Here is a 16,478-nt window from a genome sequence, read left to right on the forward strand (position 1 = left end):
CCAGAACTGGAAATGCCCTCGCCATATTTTGTGTTTAATATGAATAATCAAAATAAGTTATAAATAATAATGCCTTTAACATGGTCTGGCTGCTCTCACTATTAAATGGATCGTTGGAATTGACACTTTATAACCCTAGCTGGAGGCCTGGGAATCCGCTGAGAAACCAGATGATTAGATCCATTTTCCATTTCAGCCACTATTTCTCCTGTACCCTCTATGGAGCAAGAGGGTCGCCAAGTGCAGGGAGCCACCGTGAACTCAACTCATTTTACCTGTCACACAACCACTTCTTCCCTCCGTGCCCCTGGCTTTGTGATAAGCCAGATTGGGAGTCCACTGACCGTAAATAAGAGCAGGGGACTTGGCCTATACAGAGATGTGAAGTTACCATGCTGAAGGGAAGGTCTCTGCAGGGTTCTGTGGGTAGGCTCCAATGTCAAATTCCACTGTCAAATTCCAATGTCAAGGTCACTGATCCTCTTCAGAGGGTTCTTAGGGTAAGGAAATAGCAACAAGCAGCTATGGGGGTGAAATAAGACACTTGGGTTTCTCTCAAAATTATGTTTAATGAAGAAATCAATGGCACACACCAGGTGAGTCAGCTCTGGTCGTTAGGTATTTCTCTCCATGTTGCTTTTGGTTCTCAGAAATGAAGGTAAACAAAGTGCAAATCCTTGGGTGTAAGACCCACTCCCGCCACATCCCTTCTGTGGATGTCAGTGATAAATGAGCAGCAGAAGAAGGATTATATTAGGGGAGAAAAGAGGATTTAGGTGGAAATGAGACCAGAGGTTCCTTTTGCGTCTGTCAGAGTATTTTCTGAACCTTCTAAACCAGACTTTTGCACAGAGGTTGCATGCAGTTTATATTTGCATGCTAGGTGGATTAATTTCACAATCAATATATGACATCGCAGTAACTTTCTCTAGAAGTTAGGACATTTAACATTGCACAAACCTCAGAATATTACAGAGTATTTTGTTTCTTTTAACTTAGCCCAGACACAAGAAGCCAGACTGTATTTTAGGTGCTGACAGACAATTTGTTTAACAACTTCAAGTGATTGAGTGGTCATAAAAAGTATGATGAAATACCAATTTTATCTCTCCATGTACCTCTTTGCAAATGTAAGACAAAGCAGTTTTTTTTTCTTTTAATAACTTGTATAACCACTGTAGTTTTGGTATATCTCAAAGGTGGAATTCTTTTAAATTACAAAGGATTTTGTGTGCTTGAAATCCTAGGAAAAGAAAGAAATATCAAGTTTAAATATTAATTCATAATTAAAGAAATATTATAAATCCTGTGAGTATAAAGCTACATCCCCTATAAGAATCTTACAAGTACAAACCAACATATATTTAATTAAATCTGTGTTATGGGGAATTAAGTAATTATACTAGGAGCGACAGTCTTTGAAACTTTGCCTAAAGAGTAAGAAAATAGGAGTGGGAATTAGAGCAGGAGAGTTTTGTCTGCCAGGAGGAGTATGCTACTGGCCTTTAGTGGGTAGAGGTCAGGGGTGCTGGTAAGCGTTCTCTGGTGCTCAGGACAGCCCCCCACAATGAAGAATTACATGAAATTATAAGAATTCATTATATAAGAATGATAAATAGTCATTTCTTATATGAGAAATATAAGAAAATGTCAATAGTGTCTAGGTTGAAAAACCCTGTTCTAGGGCAAAACTAGAATTGGAGACTCTAGCTCTCAGCTGATGAGAGCAACTGAGAGGGGGACAAAAAGTAAAAGGCTTTTTTTCTTCCACCTCGGCCACAAAGTATCTCTTCCTGTTTGATGGGATGAGATTATTTTATTTCATTCAAGGAATATTTTCCACAAGTTGTAGGAACAAATATGGAGTTACATATTGCTTGCCTGCTGATTAGAGAATAATATGCTTTCAGTGTAGTAAACTACAAAATAAAGTGACTTCTGTGACAGATTCTGGAGTAGATAATTAAAAAGAGATTTAACAGAAAAAGTGCTATGGAGCAGTACATGGGTCTTCACTATTAGTGTCCATAGGAATCACTTAAGTGTTTAAAATACTGATGTCCATGCCCCCACCCCACTCTAGTAAAAAAAGGAAATCTGTGAGAATTCCTGCCATAAAGCCGTAAGGAATTCAGAGAACCAGTGCTCCATTTCATGAAAAAGGGCTTAGGCTTCTAAAAACATGGGACACCTCACCATCTCCACACACTACAGTCCAGAAAAACAATCTACAAGGTTGAATATTCATCCAAAGAGCACATAACCTGAGCAATGATGGTGTTTACTGCTTCACTGTCGTGTTTATGAACGCAAAAGCACACCAGGATCCAAAGGTCTAAATTATATTCCCTTAACCATCTGAGAGAGATAATAGCTGCATCTGTTCAAGGATTTCTGAGATGCTCCTTCGGCAATAGAGGGTATTCCACATCCTGAAAATTTCTAAGTGCTCTGAATAACCAAAGGAAGGTCCTGGAACCACAGATCTGCAAAAGCAATCTGCTTGGTCAAGCTGGCAAAGTCAAGGTATCTGGCTCTCAGCTTGGCCACTGGAATCCTTTGAAAGAATTTGTGTCTTAATGTTCGTGTCTGTAAGCTGGAGCTGATAATGCCAGACCCAACGACACTAAGAGGCTGACTAATATTAGAAAACACCATGAGAAAAAATAATGGTGTGGTAAAGCCTCCTTTCTTCATCATGCCATCCCAGACAGTGGATGGAAGCTAACATTTATTAGCTCCTTCTAAAGACCAGCGGTAGACACTAGTACAAAGTATATTGAAAGTGAAAATCCATCAATTCCACACAATTACTGCATTTCCTTGCCCTATGCCCTAGACACATCCGTTCTATAAATATGCTTTAAAAATACTCACATTTTCACTCGTAGTGTCTTTAGATGCAGAACTACTCTTCCTGTTTGTGGAATATAAAAGAAAATATTTACTACATTATCACTTCCAATTCTGAAATACATATCTTCTTTTAGTCAATGTTACCTCCATAGATTTTTCTCAGCAGGAAGATGAACATTTATCTCAGCCAGGTACAAAAAAAGCCAGCAATCCTAACTGAATTTCTTATAGACAATGTTCACAGAGAAAGCCATGCAACAAAATAATCAGTGTGTGTGAAGTCCTGGTATCTAATTGTAGCCTAGGGTATCTGATTGTCCACTAAAGATTTTTGTGGAATATGCAAAACAGATTTATGAACTTTTATCAATTTAGTAACATTTAACATTTTGAAAGCTTGAGATTATAATCTCAAATTTCACTTTTTCCATGGGAAAAAAGTTCTATGTGGTGACTAAGGTTCCAATCATCTGTTACGGGCTGAATTATGTCCTTCCCGCCCCGCCAAATTCAAATGTTGAAGTCCCAACACCCAGTACCTCAGAATATGACCGTATTTGGAGATAGGGTCTTTAAAGAGGTGATTAAATTAAAATGAGGAAATTAGGATGGGTTCTAATCCAATATGACTGGTGTCCTTATACGAGTCAGAAGAAATTTACACATAATCACGGACAGAGGGAAGAAGAGATGAAAACAAGGAGAAGACCACCTGTCAGCCAAGGAGAGAGGCCCAGACGGAACCCTCAAAAGGCACCAATTCTGCCGACAGCTTGATCCTGGCCTTCTAGCCCCCAGAACTGTGAGAAAACAAACTTCTGTTTTTTAAGCCACCTGGTCTACGGCACTTTGTGATGGCAGCCTGACAAACTAATATAACATCCAGTTCATTGTCTGACACATTTTGAGAGCCATGGATTTGACAAAGGGGAGACGTACGTAGGAATAAAGATACTGCCTCCCAGATTGCTGCCTGGGTTCATAGCAGACACTGTGAACGAAGGGAAGAATAACCTCCCTCACCACAGCCATGCCAGCCTTTTCCCATAGATGAGAGGATTCCTCTTCTGTGCTCAAAACCCTCCACTTACTTTCCAGCTTAATAAAGGTGGAAATCCTCACAGTTGCCTCGGTCAGGAAGCGGGTGGGGCTAACTCTCAGGCTACTCTGCTCTTCTGAACTCACCCCCTTGGTTACTGCTAGTCCTGAGAACTTGAACCTCATCCTAGGCTTGTGCTGAACTATTAGGAGGATCCCAGATCAGCACTGAGCAGCAAGTCTGGGAACAGGAAACCAATGGCAGCTAAGTTTTCAAAGGACTTGGGAGATGAGAAAGTATCTGAAGCCACGGCAGCTGAGAGTAGAAGGGAATGCCCACAGACTCAAAGTTGCTGTGCCAATTCCGTACATACAAGGACAGACACAAGTCAAGTGTGCATAACCTGGGGACTTTGGTGATCCCATTCATCAATGACTCCTAAATTCTAACTCTACTTACGATGTTTCCCTGAACCCCAGATTCATGTATTCAGTCGCTTACTGATTATCTCTATATACTTGGAAGTGTAATAGGCGACTCAGATATGAAAATTCCAAAACACTCCAGAGCTCCCCCACCTACCCCATCACCACTCTCAAACCTGCTTCTCCTCAAATCTTGTACACTTACAAAAAGGTAACTCCATCCTTCTCACAGCTTTGTAGCGATCCTTGATTTCTCTTTTTCTCAAAACCCACATTCAATCAATCAGCATGTTGTTAAAAACATATCCAGAATCCTATCATTTCTCAACATCTCCAAAGCACCGCTTTGGAACCAGCTGCTGTTTTCCTCATCTTAGATTACTGACTAGTCTCCTAACTGGTCACCCTGCTTTCTCTACTCTTTGTCACCTTATAGTTTATTCTCAACAAAGCAGCCAGTGTGAGCTTCTAGAATTAAGTAAGATGAGGCTACTCCTCGGCTCAAAGCCCTCCAATGACTTCCCATCTTACTCAGAACCAAAGCCAAACTCCTTACACCTGCCTAGAAGGGGCTCCGTATAATCTGGCCCCTACTGGTTCTGGGCACTTGTCTTCTCTTTCATTGTTGTCACTCTGTTTCAGTCACACTGGTCCCCTTGGTATTCCTCAGATACTCCAGACATGCCTGGCCTCGAGGTCTTTCCATTTGTTCTCTCCCCTGGGCTTGCACACTCTTCTTGCGGATATCTACATGACTTGCTCCTTCGGCTCCTTCTCAAACATCACCTCATTAACGAGGCATCCTGGACACCCCACGTACAAGGGCAATCTCCACTCCTCCCCCATGCATTCTCTCTTCTCTAACCTGCTTTCTTTTTCTCCATGATACTTCTCGTAATCTGACGTACTGTGGAGTTTACACATTTGTTTACCTTCCCGTCTTTCTCTACTAGAAGGTAAGCTCCATAAAGCAGAAGGGTTTTTGACCGGTTTTGTTCACTGCTGTATCGCCAGTCCCTAGGACAGTGTTGGGCACAGAATCGGTGTTTCATTAAATGGAAAAATGACTGTTAGGTAAAATTTTATTTGAAAATTTTCAATTTAGCAAATTACAGCAAATATGTTTTTTAAAGTGGTACTATGGAAATGCCTACGAAGTCAAATTAATGCTGTATTTGTTCTCCAGGTAATTAAACAGCATTGACAAGTAGGCAGGCATGAGGTGGGATGTACTTCTTGATGAATTTGAGTCATCTCCCATAGATTAAAAGCCTTCACAAATAACTCAACTTCCCACTTTGGACTTTAAACAGATGAGTAACAGAAAATTTTTTGCTAGGGGATAAAGGCATGCATTTTAAGAAAGCATACTTACTGGAAGGAGGCTTCTTCTACAAAAGAATAAGTATATATCATTAATACAAGAGTTCATATGGTATGACAGGTTCATATAAAACTGAGTTTAAGCTTAATTTTTTTTTTTCTCAAACTTGGTTCTCACTTGCTGGCATTTGTACCTTCTAAATCAAGCATTGGCATATTTTTTTCTGTAAAGGGCCAGATTGCAAATATTTCAGGCTTTGGGGCCATGAGATAAAATTGAGGATACTATGTAGGTTATCATGTAATAAGAGAGAAAACAAACTTCCAAAATGTTTATTGATAAAATTCAAAATATACCAATCATCAAAGTACAGGTCTACTAATTAGAATGGAATTATTATTTGCGGGATAACATTTCTGTTCATTGGGGTTCAAAGTTTGTATTCCCTGTTATCAGATAGATTGCAAATGCTCATCTGTAAAAATGATTCTTAACTCATGGGCCATAAAAAACATGTGGCAGACTGGATTTGGTCCACAGGTTGTACTTTGACAACCCCTGTTCAAAATTGAAGTTGAAGAAAATGGTTCTCTTGGATAGATTTTCTGTCAGGTAAACAAGGGAATAACATTCTTAGCTAATGAACTACTAATACCCAAGTCATATCTTTAACTCAGCATTTTAAGGAAAATTTGTTTACCGCATCTTCAATAAAAATACTCAGATATTCTTTGCAAATAAAGACACAGATGACAAGAATTTTGAGTGAGCCATCTTATCTGTCTGGTACTTCCACTTGTGACCAGCAGGGGGACTCAACTGGTTTCATTCATAAAATTACCCTGGACTAGATTGGAGCGCCATACAAAAGAACAACTATTATTAATTCACAGAGCCATTTTCTTAATTATAGGGAATATCCTTGAAACTGTGTTCACGGAAACATTTTATGACACTTAATACCTAATTATAGGTATTTTAGAAACCCCTTTTAAATTTAAGTTTTATTTTGGTATAAAAAAATTTTAAACCTAAATTGCAAAATCAATGTTCACTGTAAAAACAGTGGGTCTAAAACTTGTTCGTGTCATAAATTTATTATCCCATTAACAAATTCTGCTTCATACATTATTCCCAATAGAGTTGATGGAGTTCTGCAGCTTTTGAACTCTCAGATAATTTTAAAGACTGGGAGAAAAGACATGCATTAAGACAATAAAACAGATTATTTTTCAATCTCACTCATTTACATCAAACCTGTTGCAAATGGGGATTTAGAGTGATAAGAGGTCTGAATCTAAAGATCTAAAAACCTTCTTCAGAAGGAACTCTAATATAATAGGTATCTAGTTTTTATTGAACAATTCTTTTTTAAATACAGTTGTGATAAATTTGACATTTAATATTCAACTGTTCTATACTGATAAAACATTTCATAGATTTATTTCAATAAAATTTTTATCATAAAACTAGAAATCAGTTTACCAGTTGAGATATACAATTCCTAAATTAAAAGGATCTTAAGTACATGTACATGTACGATAAATATCCATCTATATTGACTGTCTCAGTATCACTGCTCTATGCCACTCCAGGGTTCCTCTTGCATATTCTGTGGTGTCTCCTGGAATACTGGGCTGAGGAAGCTCTGCTTTTCCTCCCCGTTCGCTCCATGACTCACCTGCATGTCATCTTGGATATTTTCTACTGCAGAAAAAGCAATGAAAAATATTCTCCAGAGTTTGTTAGAACTTCTTACGAGAAATGGTATCTCACTAAGAAAACTCTGTATCCACAGGAAATTGTCTAGCAACGAAAGGTAAAAGTCACTTACTTGAAAAGTAGCCTTTCCTCTGAGCATAGCACACACCAAAGCCACAAATGGAAATGACTAAGGCCACAATTACTACAGCTGTTATGATGCCACTTACATTGCGATCATCTAGAATGCAAAATACACTATGCATGAATTCATGTCAAATAGATGGACAGATGTAGCCATTAAACAGGAAAAGTTCAACAAAGCTCCCATTTGCAGCTATACAATAAACATGGATAGTTTCATGCTTTTGAAGCCTGTTCAGCTAACTCACTTCCAGAACATGGGTCACAATTTATTGAAAATGTTAACAGAACTAAGTTTTGCAAGACTCTTAAATTTTAAAAAGTCGTATGGTCCAGAAATAAAATGTATGGTATTCTCTTGCATTCATTTGGAGATGTAATTATTCATTGGGTTGAATATCAGATAGGAAGAGATCTTTGAAATTCAGTGAGTTCAAGTATTCCACTACTACCCCTCAAAAATTTTATTTAAAATTCTTCTATATGATCATCTGTGTCAATTTCACAAATCATGGAAACTCATTCAGCCCCAAAGAAAACCCATGCCACTGTTCTATAAAGCTGTCAGAAAGATCTTCCTTCTTGAATTTATATAGCCTTGTGTGTGGGTGTACATATATGCCACTATGTATATGTCATTAAACTGTCATTCCATTGAATTTTAAGTGAATTAAATTACCCCAAGCTTTTTCCTGTTGCTATTAAATAGTCTCTAAGCTCATACAAATGGATTTTTTGGGCCCAAGTTTGAAATCACTATGTTACCAACTTGTGAAGTTTTTTTTCAGATACAGATTGTTGCCCAAGAATTAGATTATTAATCTTCCAAGGTTAATAGTTCTGCCGTTGGGAACTGCATCAAAAATACTCTCATTCAAGTCACTAATAAAATGATGAACGTGACTTTATTAGGGAAAGAACTATGTAACAGGCCATTGTATATATGACCTCCCTTCATACAATGCAATTTATTACCATGCTCTGGGTGTGAGATCCCACTATGTGTGAATCCATGTAAATATTTAATTTGAATCACAGTTCTCAATCTTCTCCACAAGGATTTCATGAGCCACACTCTTCCATCATTTAGATGCTTCCTATGTATTGATTAACGTGTACGTTAGTGCTTTTTAAAAGAGCAGTTCTTCAAGGGGGGTCTCCATTTTTAAAGTAAGTATTAATTAGCATCTTACTAAATAATGAGAAAATATTAGGTATTATTTTTCTCAACAGTAATTTTAGATATTTTAAAGCACTGCATATTTTGGGAAATATTTATTTTTAGAAATGTTATTTAAGTGAGTCTGCTTTTCATAAACATGTCTGGTCTGCAAATTTTTCCCTAATTCAAGTGTGTTATTAATTTTCTCAGATACCACTGAAATATTAACTGATTTTTTTTTTTAAGGAACCATGACAAATCTTTTGAAAGGCTTAGTAATTTGACCAGAGTAGAAGACAGTAACTGTTGCTTAGTATAAACTCAGTTCATAATTGCTTGAGCATTGGTCGGTCAATGAGATCAGCTTTTTATTTACTTGGATAAAAAATAGCATAGAGGGAAAAAATCCACAATAATCACAATCTAAGGCAAATTAAATTAGTAACTAAATGAAACTCCTGAGAACCGAACCGTGCTTGCTATTTTATTTCTAGTAGTCAGTGAATTTGACATTTATGAATGGTTCAACCCAAGAGCTATTATATGACAAAAAAACTGTACTGTATTTTGTCAATGAATGTGACATCTATGAAGGATTCAACCTAGAGGCAACTTCTGACAGAAAAAAACACACAAAAAACTGTCTTGCCCTGTAAGTGCTAAGTCATGACATAAATTTTATTTTATTCAATGAAATGGAAGCTAGAAGACCTGTAAGTTAAAGGTAAGTTGTTTCATCCCATTTGCCATATACTGTGAGATATTGACAAAGTCACATAACCATCTTACACCTCGCTCAAGAGAAAGATGTAGCAACACGTATGAAAACATTTTGCATTCTTTCTTTAGAAGAAAAGAAAAGCCATCATAAAAAAGAAGGCATCCTTATTGTAACCAAACGGAAAGGAACCAAACTGCTAAAATGCTATGTGTGAGTGGGGTTTTCTTGTGATAATTAACAAACCCATGATTTACTTTCTTTCTATATTTCAAAAAGAACTTCTTAAAGACAGTTAACAGATTCTGCTTTTGCTTACAAGTATTAGTGATAATTCACAAAGAAAACTGAACATGAGATTTCATGAATTCTTACGTATTTCAAAAGATGTAAATTCCAAACCAAGGGCATGAAACGCCTAGGATCAATGATGAGCATTAAACAAACTAATTTTAACTTTTAAGCTAACCTATATGCAGAAAGAGTAGGTATGTAGAAATCATATTCAAATTAAGGTAGTACTATCAGCAAAATACAAACCATAAATTTTATTCGTTATATATTTATTTACCGTGTGCTAGGAAAAATGCATGTAAGTAGGATGTCAAACCCATGATATCACAGATACTATTTCTTAAGATGAGGCTAAATTAGGCCTTATAATTAAACATGACCATTTAGAGAAAAAATAATAGTAATAATGTAGGGAGTACAAGGTTATGGTCAAAACCATGAGGATGGTACGTGAATGAATGAAGTTAGGAAAACACTGGACGAATGCGTTAATTTTTAAACGGGTTCTAATGAAATTTTCCAATAACTCCAAAGCAGCATTGAGAGAGATAGTTTCTGATAATTTAAGCAAATGCTTATGTTTGACTATAAATGTCAACACTTGAATGAATTTGGTGGAGGATATGTACCTCTGAACTTAAAAGAGACCAGAAATTCAAACTTACTTGTGGAAATTAGAATATACTATTGAATATTTTATTCTAAGAACAGCCTGAAGTCTAATGAGATTATATTTTCTTAAAAAAAAAAATGCTAAGAGTTTAACTGCACATAGACAATATATGTTACTGCACATGTATCTGCATACCTCTAAGCACACTGGAAAAATGAGTTTCTGACCCCACAAAGCTGAGGAGAAGCTCCTGAACTGAGGGGAGCCCTCAGTCTTCTCCTTTGGGGTGCAGCCCTCCTGAGTGACCATTAACCCCATTGGGTACCATCTTAGCTCATCCCTCTCTATTACACAATCATTTTCAAAACACACGCTTTCACACAAGAAAGAATTAAACCAAATTATTAAAAATAAAATGAAGAAAATAATATGTTTGCTCTGAACTCACATAATCTGAAAAGATTCTTGAGCACTGATTTTATTGGATTTTAAGAAGCTTATTTTGTATAACATAATATATGGCAGCTACCATTTACAGTAACCTAGATCCATAACTATATTCAACATGTCTTTTTTGAGTGCCTACTCTGCAGTAAGTCTAAGCATAGTATTTTAGGGGATCAAGAAAATTAACAACAACCTAATAACAAATAAAATAGTCAACACTTACATAGTGCTCACAGCATGCCAGCGCTATTCTAACACTTTCAGATATTATTTTCATCCTCATAACAACCCTATAGGATGGTATATTACTATTTCCATTTTGGGGAGACTGAGGCACAGATATTAAATAATTTGCCCAAGAGTGTGTAGCTAGTAAGTGGCAGAGCTGGAATTCGAACCCCCATACTGAGTTCTTGACCCTGACTAATTTATAAGACTATTGGCTTTTGTTTGAAAGAAGATTGTTCAGCCAAGCGTCATTTCAAAACAATTATTTGAAAAACTCAAAAATTTTTAAAGTATAATGCTAAATATTCTTGGCTTGTTTGGGAGCTAGATTAGAAACAACATTTGCTCCTTGCAACACATTATGTCAAGCTAGTTTTAAAGATTCTCTCCAGTTTATCCTTCCAATCACTCATCTTTCCTAACCCTTACTCCTTCCACCCCTAAATACTTGCACATTGTAATTGCAAACCATTTGTTCCTCCCAAAAGTTCATGCTTACCTACTTGCATTCGTTTCCCAGGACACCTGCGATGTCCAACAGCATTACGGGCTTCGCAAGAATATTCTCCACTGTCCAGTTTTGAAACAGTGTTAAATTGCTATTTGGGGCAGGAAAAAAGAAATGCATTTTTTTAAACAATAAATGTAAAAGTAGACTCCTAAAATAACCATGTCCCTTGAATTTTAGCATTAAGTTTGTCTTTCCTTTTCAATGACTTAAAACTATATCTTTACTATGAATTTTAACATCTTCCATGCCTTTAAAGACTAAATAGCTAGCTAAGTTTCCTATTTAATTTGACAGAAAACGACTTATGGAGAAGTGTCTTTTTTGTGTGTGATACTGTGAAAGTGGTATAGTCAGGAAGACGACATTTTTTTAAGTTTATAGCATATTGTAGTAGTAAGTATTTTAGATATTTCCAATTCTCCTAAAAAATGCCATTTCTAAGTGAAGGCCTTCTTGGCCTAAAAGGGCTGATCTACTTTCCTAAGTCACAAGTGAGTTCACTGCAGCAGCAAACATTACCACTTCCTCAAAGAGCCAGAGTTACTACAAGGAAGTAATGTAGTGCCGAGGAAAATCATAATCAATGTAGTTCATAGGATTATAAATTCTATTGGTTGTAAAATTTTTGAAAATTTTGAAAACATGAAGTCCAACCTTTGCTCCTTCCACGCCCTGCTGAAAGGTAAGCAACTGAAAGGAAAGACTTTGATATATTAGGTTTCATACTTGTTACTAGTAGTTTTAAACTCTTGGGGGGAATTTCTGGAAAGAAGGAAGGAAGGAAGGAAGGAAGGAAGGAAGGAAGGAAGGAAGGAAGGAAGGAAGGAAGAAAGGAAAGAAGATGGGGATGAAAATAAAAATACTGGAAAGAAGACAGAAAAGAAGACTGAAAGGAAGGCCCTGACACCTTAAAGGACCCTGCCAGGACCAGCACAGAGCATAAGAGGGGTGCTCAGAATCATTCTTTCAATACCCTCGTGTCACACCCCCACAGTGGTCCGTGCTGACGGCATCTATGAGAGCCAAGAACCTCTGAGGAGCACCTCCTCACTGTCTTTGATCCTCATGCAAGACATGTTCCTAAAAATAAGCAAGGTGTTGATTTATTAACTCCTTTTCCTCGCTCACTTCTTTACCCACTACCCACATACTTCTCCTTTCTGTGTACTTCAACATGGTGGGATTAAAGCTCCAAACAGACTACTTTTAAATTACTCACCATGAGCTCAAGGCCAAAGTTATGTGTAAACAATAAGCTAGACTAAAACCAACAATGATCTTCCAGCACATTATACCGGGTCACTAAAAGGACATCATTGTCATCTATAGACACTGGAGCCTTTGTCCGTTGTTCATTTCTTAGAAAATAACCCATCCTAGTTCTGCCCTGTGAATCCTTTTGACATCACAAGATACTTCAAAGGTTGAGGCTAACTGAGGAAGGAGAATCTATATAATTTCAGACTTGCCTTCAGGCTTGTACCACATGCTCCAAGAAAACGTAAATTAGAAAAGTAAATATAGCAAAGTGTGACAGCAGATTTTCTGCCCAATTACTCAGTGTAAATTCACTGGGACCTAATGACAGAGACTGCTGATGCCGAGAGGCCGGAGCGGGCATTTCTCAGGGAGTAGTCGCACCCATCGATGTGCTTTATTATTTAACACCTTAATCAATATGCCTTGTTATTTACCAGAGGATCTAGTTGTTTTAAAAGTTCTTGTGTGCTTGTAGACTGAAGAAATGAAAGGAAACATTATACCCCCTTTGAAATTCATTAAAATTATTATTATTAACATGCCTTTAAGATGTTTTGATAATGGTGTGGTGAATCGGTATTAATGGACATCAGACATTTTTAAACTGACCTGTTATATTATCTTGCACAACAGAAAAAGGCTTCAAGCTTAAAAAAGCCAGAGGCTTTGAAAAGCCAGAGGCAAAGATCTTTGAAAAGCCAGAGGCAAAGAAGTAAAAGATACTTTTATTTTTAAGTGTCATTAACCTTAAATAACTTATTTATAGGTTTCCATCAGTATCCCTAGAAAACTTTTCAATCAGAGTATTTTAAGGGGTAAACAGTCAGAAAATTTGGAGTAAACAGTCAAGTCACAGAGTCAATTGTTGATCTAGTCATGGAAGGGTTTAACGGTACAAACAACTTACCATAGTTTGGTGACAGTCACTATTCTCACATGGCTGGCACTGGGGGCTGGGCATCCCCAAGAAAGTTTTTATGCCTTTCCCTGATATTCTAACTATGAGACTGCACTGCGTACCTTTCCAGGCCAGGAAGGCTGCTGTAGTGAACTGCCTGATTCATCATCATGAATCAGCCTTGGTCGGCTTTAGGTCAATGTGCAGACCTCTGCGTGCTCAGCTCCCTGGTTCTCTATTGCCTTCCCATCTCCTGTAGCAGCCCTTTCCATCACTTCACTGTGCATGGACCACCATCTTTCCTTCTACCCCCTTCTCTTTCCATTTAACAAGCAATGATCTCAGCCCTCTATTAGCCTTCAGTTCAGTTCCAGTATTTTTTTTTCCTCTGAATGCAGAACCGTTATTAGGCCAATCTTTGAAATGACCTTACCAGAGTTCCCGATTTTGTATTCATTGTGTATGAGCTGTTGCTGCTTTGAGAGCCAAGTTTTGGATTCCACAATAAAGGGACGCCATCCTTAAACCACGTGTATTCAGGGCGTGGATTTCCTTCTTTGTCTTGACACCGCAGCTCTACCACAGTTCCACTCAGAGCAGAATTGGGTACTTCACATGATGGAACTGCTGGAGCCACTGAGGGATGGCAGTCAAATGGTACTGGTTATTTATATGCTCAACAAGGATTTTAACAGCCAGGTAAAGATTGACTTATCAGACACCTGTGATAGAGACGGGCTATTTGTTCAAGAGGCCCATTTCCTTTTTTCATGAGCTCACAGCTCATTTGGCAGCTCCTGGGCTGCCAGATGTAGTCATATGCGTGGTTCTGGCCAATGGAATGTGGGGAAAAGTGATATATGCCATTTCCAGGCTGATGCATAAAAGCCTCCTGCATAACTCTCCCTTCATTCCTTCCCCACCTCCTCCCACTACCAAGTAGGTGTCAACACCCATAGTGACTTCAGAAAGCCATGTATTGAAGGTATCAGACCTACATTAGTTTGGGTTTGCAATGATTTCATGAAGTACAATAACATAGCGCCACCATTACGATCTCAGCCCCAACTATTCAGACTTTACTTATGCAAGAAAGAAACTTCTTTGTGTTAAGCCACTCACTGAGAGTGCTTTTGTTATAATATAAAGCATCATGTTAGCTTATAGGACAACAATTCTTTTTAGATAAATAACCTCTACTTTTTTCCTCACCAGTGGTTTTAATGTTTTATTACCAACTACATTGGAAAAAAGTCAAACCTGAGCATATTTTTCAGACTCAATACTTAAACTAAAATCCTATTCTGCCTAGACTTTGCCAAATTAGAGAATACCTGAGTTAGGGTTATTTTGATCCCAGGGATTTGTAAAGTAAACCAGACTTTACCAGGTTACTTAACTCCAGGGAAACCCAGAATTCTAAAGTGGTAGGCAAAATTCTAAGATGGTCCCCGAAGTGCCCCATCCCTGCTATATATAGTTTCTCTCATTCCACCAAACACTAACCTAGGTACTACTCTGAAGGGATTTTGGAAATGTAATTAAGGCCCCAAATCCACTGTCTTTATGATAGGGAACTTAAATAGATAGACTGACATAAACAATGATCCCTTTAAAAGTGGTTTTCCCTGGCTGGTCACAAAAGGGAAAATGAGAGATTCAAAGCACAAGAGGACTAGACATTCTTTTGATGGACAGACGATGGAGAGGGCCACGTGGCAAGGAATGCATTGGCACTAGAAGTTGAACGTGGCACCCAGCTCATAGCCAACGGGGAACAGGGACCTTAGTTCTACTACGACAAAGAACTGAAACCTGCCAATGACAAGAATGAGCTTGGCAGTGGATTTTTTCCCCAGAGCCAGCCCAGAGGACACCTTGATTTCAGCCTTGTGAAACCCTGGGCAGAGAACCACACCATGTCATGCTGGGCTTCTGATTTGCAGAATTGTGAACTAATAAATGGGTGGTTGTAGTTAATTCTAAAGCCAGTATGTATAGTGTTTATAAGAACCATTGGTAGATATTAACAGCTCATGATGACAATTAGAGGGGCATGTTCTTTTCCCTTCATAGATATTAGTACAAACTACCCACTAAAAGGAATGAAATAACTCCTCTTCAGAGAACCCCACCATGTCATGCTGGGCTTCTGATTTGCAGAATTGTGAACTAATAAATGGGTGGTGTTTTATGCTGCTAAGTTTGTGATCATCTGTAATGTCAACTAATAGAAGACTAATACACCGGCTGAGTCTCCTGCAAGATTTTCTGAATTTCTTCTATACTAAGACATTACTATTATTTTAAAAAGAGCCTGGACTATATAAGAAAAGGAAGACGAGTTATTTCATTCCTTTTAGTGGGTAGTTTATACTAACATCTATGAAGGAAAAAGAACATGTCCCTCTGATTGTCATCATGAGCTGTTAATATCTACCAATGGTTCTTATAAACACTACACATACTGGCTTTAGAATTAACTCCATCGAGATGCTAATCCTGGTCCAAACACTTATTAGCTATTCAGCCTTGGGAAAATAATTTAACTTCTATTTCCTCGTCTGTGACAATCAGGTTGTCTGTGAAGATTAAGGAAAATTACCCATGTGAAAGGGCCTAACACATACCAGCAGCACAATAAATGTTGATCTCCTTTCTTTACCAAATAATTGCTAATACTCCACCTCATCTACTGTTTTGTGTTATTGCTTTTCTATCATCTCATGTGATATTATTTTATGTGGTAGGAGAAATACTACATATGCTGAATGCTATTGCAAAGTAAACTCTTGGGGAACATGCTCCTATGTACAATGTAGGACCATTAAGATTTACCTCAATCTTAAACAAAAAGA

At 37.7% G+C, this 16,478-nt stretch overlaps 1 protein-coding gene across 9 annotated transcripts in view; it reads right to left on the reverse strand.

The window, feature by feature from the left end:
- Positions 1-552: 552 nt before the first annotated feature.
- JAM2 (junctional adhesion molecule 2) overlaps positions 553-16,478 on the reverse strand; it is a 50,089-nt gene continuing 34,163 nt past the window's right edge. The window contains exons 5-11 of one of the 9 annotated variants that reach the window (XM_019729855.2): positions 14,054-14,256; positions 11,451-11,550; positions 7,479-7,586; positions 7,326-7,351; positions 5,696-5,711; positions 2,878-2,917; positions 553-1,243 (exon numbers count right to left, since the gene is read on the reverse strand). In XM_019729855.2, the coding sequence (XP_019585414.1) occupies positions 1,216-1,243; positions 2,878-2,917; positions 5,696-5,711; positions 7,326-7,351; positions 7,479-7,586; positions 11,451-11,550; positions 14,054-14,256 (521 nt within the window). In that variant the 3' untranslated portion in view covers positions 553-1,215. Of the gene's footprint in view, positions 1,244-2,877; positions 7,451-7,478; positions 7,587-11,450; positions 11,551-14,053; positions 14,257-16,478 lie in introns of those variants that run through there. The other 8 variants (XR_012494151.1, XR_012494142.1, XR_012494143.1 and 5 more) reach the window with 8 other exon arrangements.

The sequence above is a fragment of the Rhinolophus sinicus genome, linkage group LG01 (genome assembly GCF_036562045.2).
Source record: "Rhinolophus sinicus isolate RSC01 linkage group LG01, ASM3656204v1, whole genome shotgun sequence".
Lineage (NCBI taxonomy): Eukaryota > Metazoa > Chordata > Mammalia > Chiroptera > Rhinolophidae > Rhinolophus > Rhinolophus sinicus.